This window comes from Ipomoea nil, unplaced genomic scaffold (assembly GCF_001879475.1).
Source record: "Ipomoea nil cultivar Tokyo-kokei standard unplaced genomic scaffold, Asagao_1.1 scaffold0100, whole genome shotgun sequence".
Taxonomy (NCBI): domain Eukaryota; kingdom Viridiplantae; phylum Streptophyta; class Magnoliopsida; order Solanales; family Convolvulaceae; genus Ipomoea; species Ipomoea nil.
The window spans coordinates 667219-672560 of record NW_017616528.1 but is presented as its reverse complement, the minus strand read 5'-3'; the positions used below and the strand labels follow the sequence as shown (position 1 = coordinate 672560).

The 5342-nt window shown below is 35.1% G+C and overlaps 1 protein-coding gene across 1 annotated transcript; it reads right to left on the bottom strand.

The window, feature by feature from the left end:
• Positions 1-579: 579 nt before the first annotated feature.
• Positions 580-4135, bottom strand: LOC109182411 (serine carboxypeptidase-like). The gene is made up of 7 exons (XM_019332608.1): positions 3772-4135; positions 3510-3681; positions 1954-2073; positions 1700-1843; positions 1380-1622; positions 1027-1285; positions 580-961 (listed from the first exon to the last, which is right to left on the bottom strand). Exons 1-7 carry the CDS (start codon positions 4065-4067, stop codon positions 732-734), a joined length of 1464 nt encoding a protein of 487 aa, XP_019188153.1. The 5' UTR covers positions 4068-4135; the 3' UTR covers positions 580-731.
• Between the last annotated feature and the right edge of the window lie 1207 nt (positions 4136-5342).

The following is a 5342-nucleotide window of genomic DNA, read 5'->3' as shown; positions in this document are numbered from 1 at the left end:
GTATATAAAATGAAACTGAAGAACAGAGTTATTTTTTGTGGAACGGCGTTAAATAAAACGACGTCGTTTTGATGCGCGGTGCATAATCGATTATGCACCGCAGTGCAAGATATAATTTGCGGGATCTTGTGGTCGAATGGCATCAAGTTGCTCTTTTATATGAGAGGTTGTGAATTTGAGCCAATTGTGTTTTATGTTATGAAATTTTGTGCCTATGAACACAAATTATGTACCTAAATCTAATTTGAAAAATAAGTAAATATATAACATGTGTATGTGTTTTGTTTGTGATTTTTTGTTTCTTTTGTTCTGAAATTTTGTACCTTACGAGGATGTATTCCATCGTTTTGATTCAGGGTCCCCATAACATTGTGAATTTTGGCCCATGATATAAATTGCCATAAAAATTGCCTATTGGAATCATATTGCCTGTAAATTGTTTGCGTTATGTTCTGACAGAGGTGATGGTATGCTTACTTGTTTGTCTTCGATCCTCAGTTGTGATATTCGATTCTGGTTTTAACTTCTGCCTCTGCATAATTCGTTTTCCAAGAAACTCATTTCATTCGAATCATATCGTTTGAGAAACATGAAAGCTACATGAAAATGATGAGGTTCTTGTGCAGTTTATTAAGGTATGAGCTACAGTCGCCTATTGTCGTCTCAACCAAATCAGAAACAAATACTATATTTTTTAAAGAAAAGATAACATTTTAAGGAAGATGACAGTTCTATAGCTTTGAAAGTTGGCCATTCATCCACCTCCGAATCATTTCCAACGATGCTTTGGGTTGATCCATTGGAACCAAGTGGCCAGCATCATGAACCTTAAGGAATGTGAGAGGTCCATGGCTCTTTTGTATCCCTTTCTCCTTTCCATCTACTAAAAATTTCACGTTTGAAGCTGCACGGAATCCTTTGTGGCCAGACCACTGCAAGGCTCGAACCCATCTCAAATTGCCTGTTTCATATGATGAGTTAAAGATGATAGAGTGTTGTGTTGTTTTGAAGATGAGAAAAACTTACCAACCCAGTTGCAAATAAGATCATATTCGCCCACGTAAACCAACAGATTGATACCATCCTCCAGGAGAGATGGAATTCCTACTGCAAGATTCTTGAACTGGTCATATTCCATTGCCAGGGAGACTGTGGAGCTGCATGAAACCCAATCAATGTCGCCCACCCCGAGAGCATCCTTCACTGACTGCGTGTTCAGGAAAGTCTCTGCATTTGAGAGGTCATAGCAGAGTGACCCAACACAATTCTTCCGAATATCATAGTACTGCACATGTGAATTACAAGGTAAATATGCTTATGGTGATTGCAAGCCAAGATCGAAAAGAGAGTAAATTACAGAAACACATTCCATCTGTTACATTTAGGTCCCCATGTTTCTCCAATATCCGGTCAAAGAGGGGTTCGCAGCGACTATACACCACATCACCACAAGTAGATCCACCATTACTGTTACACTTCCTCACAGCTTTTTGACAGTCAGGGATAAGCTGAATCAGTTCATCATGGAAAGATTTTGAGATCAAGTTGTTGTCCAAAGCAAAGTCTGGGTATGATGGATACTGTATTCCCGGATCGGTGAGTCCATTGCCAATGGCTAATCCCTGTTTCAATAACAGTTATTGAATGGATTCCATCATGTTCCAAAATCCAGATTTCAGAATTGTGAAGATTGTTATACCTTAAGGTTTATGTAAATTCCTTCTTTCTTCTTGTTTCCTTGGTTAATCCGTGTGCCCAATGCAGGAATATAATGCCCAGCATAGGATTCTCCAGTTACAAAGAACTCATTCTTTGCATATTCTGGGTGTGCCTTGAAAAATTCCTGTATTTCATATTTTCATTGTACCCATAGATGAATTAATTAATAAAATCAACTTCTACCCTGTAACTAATTTATAAAATCGAAGGGTAAAATCAAATTTAGTGGAAGACCTGTAAGAAGGCATAAAGATCATTGCTGACACCGTTTTCATCATAACGAATGTCGTCTTTACTTGAACTATAGCTGAAACCCGTTCCAGTTGGTTGATCAACATATATAATATTTGAAACCTATCAAACAAACTTCTCAAATTTCATGCCTTTGAAAATTTAACCAAATTAAATCCCTAGAAAATGATTGATTTAGGTAAAACACAATGATGGCGATCGAATTAAGAAGTATCGAATGTGCCAGTCTTCAAGATGGAAACTTCCTATGACGCTCTTAGCTCCTAATTGGAATTAGATAAGTCATTTCATTCTATGGCAAAAATTTTTGTGAATCGGTGAGATTGGTTAGATTAATATGAAAATATATTGAAAAATAAAATATTTATTAGGAATAGAATATTTGTTATTTTCTTATCTAGAAATAGTGATGTTAAAACGTGTTAGTTCAGTACATATGCGCTGATGCAAAATGGATTAGGCTTGACTCACTCGTTCTAAAAAATAGGTTAGGAAAATGAACTCAACCTGTATACTAGGGCAAATTATGCCCTGGACCCGTGTCCACATTGAATTGTGGACACGGGCCCAAAACGACGTCGTTTTTAAAAAAAAACGCGTCATTTAGTTATAAAAAAAAAAAAATTCGCGCGCGTTTTGCCGTTAACGGCGTTATTTTTTTTTTTTTTTTTATTATGAATGTACAGTTATGCCGTTATGAATGTACAGTTATGCCGTTATGAATATACAGTTATGCAATTATGAAATTATGAACACAGAGCTCTAACATTATGAACTTACAATTATGAACATATATAGTGATAAAATTATGACCATGGAGCTTTAAAATTGTGAATATAGAGCTTCGAAGATTATGAATGTACAGTTATGGAGTTATGAATGTATAGTTATTAACATATAGTAATAAAATTATGAACATATACTCTTACAATGAAGCGGTCTGAAATTAAAAAAAAAAAAGAAAAAAAAAAGGAGATAACAGTGCCTAACGACACTGTTACCCGTGTCCAGCAAGCATGCTGGACACGGGTCCAACGCATAACGATTGGTATACTAGAGGGTTGGCGGGCCAACTCGACAATCCGCTTATTTATTTAAAATATATTTTTAAATATTATAATATTTAAATAGCAATTTCTATAATATAAGAATTAAATCTATGACCTCATAGGTCTAATCTGTCTAATTAGGCCCATTTTAACAACTCTGTCTATAAGTTTAGTAGTCAAAAAGCTCTTGCAAGTACTACCTGAAGAAAGTTCAATCATTATTTCATGGATTATGGTCTACACATTTGTGTGAATGATAAATAAAAAGTACATTTTTAATATATTAAAAATACATTATTTGTATACATAAAATATATTAGTGGAAAGTACATGATTCAGCACACAAATAATATACTTTTAATATATTAAAAATGTATATTGAATAATGTTTGAATAATTTGCCAAGAAAGTTTTACTCTTTTTGGGGTATAAATCCTAAAGTTTTGATTACAACATATAAAACAGAGATGTCATGAGTTTTAAGATTACCTTGTCCCAACCATAATCATTCCAAATCAGGGACTGATTCTTGTCAGCAATATAAAAAGGTCCATTCTCATAAAACAAAGCCAATGAACTGCTGCATCCTGGTCCTCCAGTTAACCAAATAACAATCGGGTCACTCTTGTTGCTTCTCGATTCAAAGAAGAAATAAAACATCCTTCCCAAAAAAAAAAAAACATCATTGCAAAGAGTTCAAGGTAGGAATCCATAAAAGCTATAACATACAGTGTTTTGTTTGTATTCCCACCTTGCGTCTACAGTGTCTGGAAGCCTGTAGTAACCAGCATGATGGCCCAAGTCTTCAACAGTAGCCCCAGAATCACCGAGAAAGTTCAGCTTGAATCGCTTCTCGACAAGTCTGGGCGAATCTGCTTCCGCCGGAGAGTGGCCGGAACCCCTGTTGAGATCATGCAAGGGGAACAAGTTGAGTTGTCTGATCATCTTCTCCGCTCGCCGCTTCGAATTCGCCATGGAATTATCCTCCCCATTTGCTTGTCCTGCAGGAGAGGAAACCAAAACCAGCACAAGCAGAAAAGGCCACATTATTCTTTGTTGGGATGACAAGAATGTAGTGTTTGGTTGTGGATATTCTTAAGGCGATAGAATGAGATAGATATATCCATTGACGCATTGTAGTCAATATTTATGAGCCTGTATGTGAATGCAAAAGCGCAAGTGATAGGAAGTAGCCGCCGGCCCCCTCCCCCAAACTTTTAATTTTTGTAATAATATTTATTTTCCCACATTTTCACCTCCTAAAGTTCTTATTAAGTTAAAAGAGCTCAGTGAATGAAAAATGTTGATGAATAGTCAATGAATTCTTAATTTCTTATGGTAGAAAACATTCTCTACAAAAAGAGAAAAAGGTATAGTGATGGTGTTCATTATGCTAATTTATGATGTATATTTTGGTCGATTTTAGATATGAATTGCTTTAATAGTGTTTAAATTGACCAGTTATATGATTCTTTGGGTAGGAATGAGAAAATTTGGAAATTAAACATCAATGAAAATGCCAAATTCTACTACTTTTTGGAGACACTTAGCGGCCAACGATTTGAGATTGGAGTTGCTTTTTTTTTTTTTTTTTTTTTTTTTTTTTTTTTTTTTTTCTTTTTTTTGTGTGCTTAAAATGTCTTGAAATATGATAAAATGCGTTTAATGGAGCAAAAATAAGATGGAAGTATTATGTTACGAGTTGAGTTACGCTCTTAACAAGGCTCGTAAAACTCGTAATCATCATAAAGGCCATTCCTGCCATATGCTCGTAACGGAGCTTCATAGAAGAGAGCTTTAGAAAGCTAGTTCTGCTATTACGAAGGGTACTATGCTCGTAATGGGCATCGTAACACAAGCATATCCGAGAGTTATGGAAAAGTTAGGAATTTTAGATGAGCTTTTTCTTTTCTTAGGTTTCTCTTTATACTAGTTTGGGAGTACTTTTTCCCTTTTACTTTTTTTGGCACTTTTAGAACAATTCCCTTTCAATTTACAATCGATCAATACTTAGATTTACTTTCAATTGCATCATTGGATCAAAGGATTGAAGATTTCAATTTTATAAAAGTTCTTCATTTACATTTCTTGCAATTTACTTTGTGCGATGAGAACTGATGGAATTGTATTGAATGAATGTCATAACAACTGTATAGACTGGGGGAATATATACAAGAGAAATTATAAGAAGACTAGGACTAGGAGTCATAATGTCACTCAAATACAAGAGTCCTAATACTAGTTCTAATACTCCCCCTCAAGCACATGGTATACTAGTAACCTGTAGCTTGTCTCTAAGAAAAGAAAACTTGGGACTAGGCA

Excerpts from the sequence above, each read along its gene's own strand:
- LOC109182411 (XM_019332608.1), bottom strand. The coding sequence starts at position 4,067 with ATGTGGCCTTTTCTGCTTGTGCTGGTTTTGGTTTCCTCTCCTGCAGGA. Across the intron at positions 1,844-1,953 it reads ATCTTTATGCCTTCTTACAG|GAATTTTTCAAGGCACACCC; the intron begins GTCTTCCACTAA and ends TATGAAATACAG. Across the intron at positions 1,286-1,379 it reads AGAAACATGGGGACCTAAAT|TACTATGATATTCGGAAGAA; the intron begins GTAACAGATGGA and ends TCACATGTGCAG.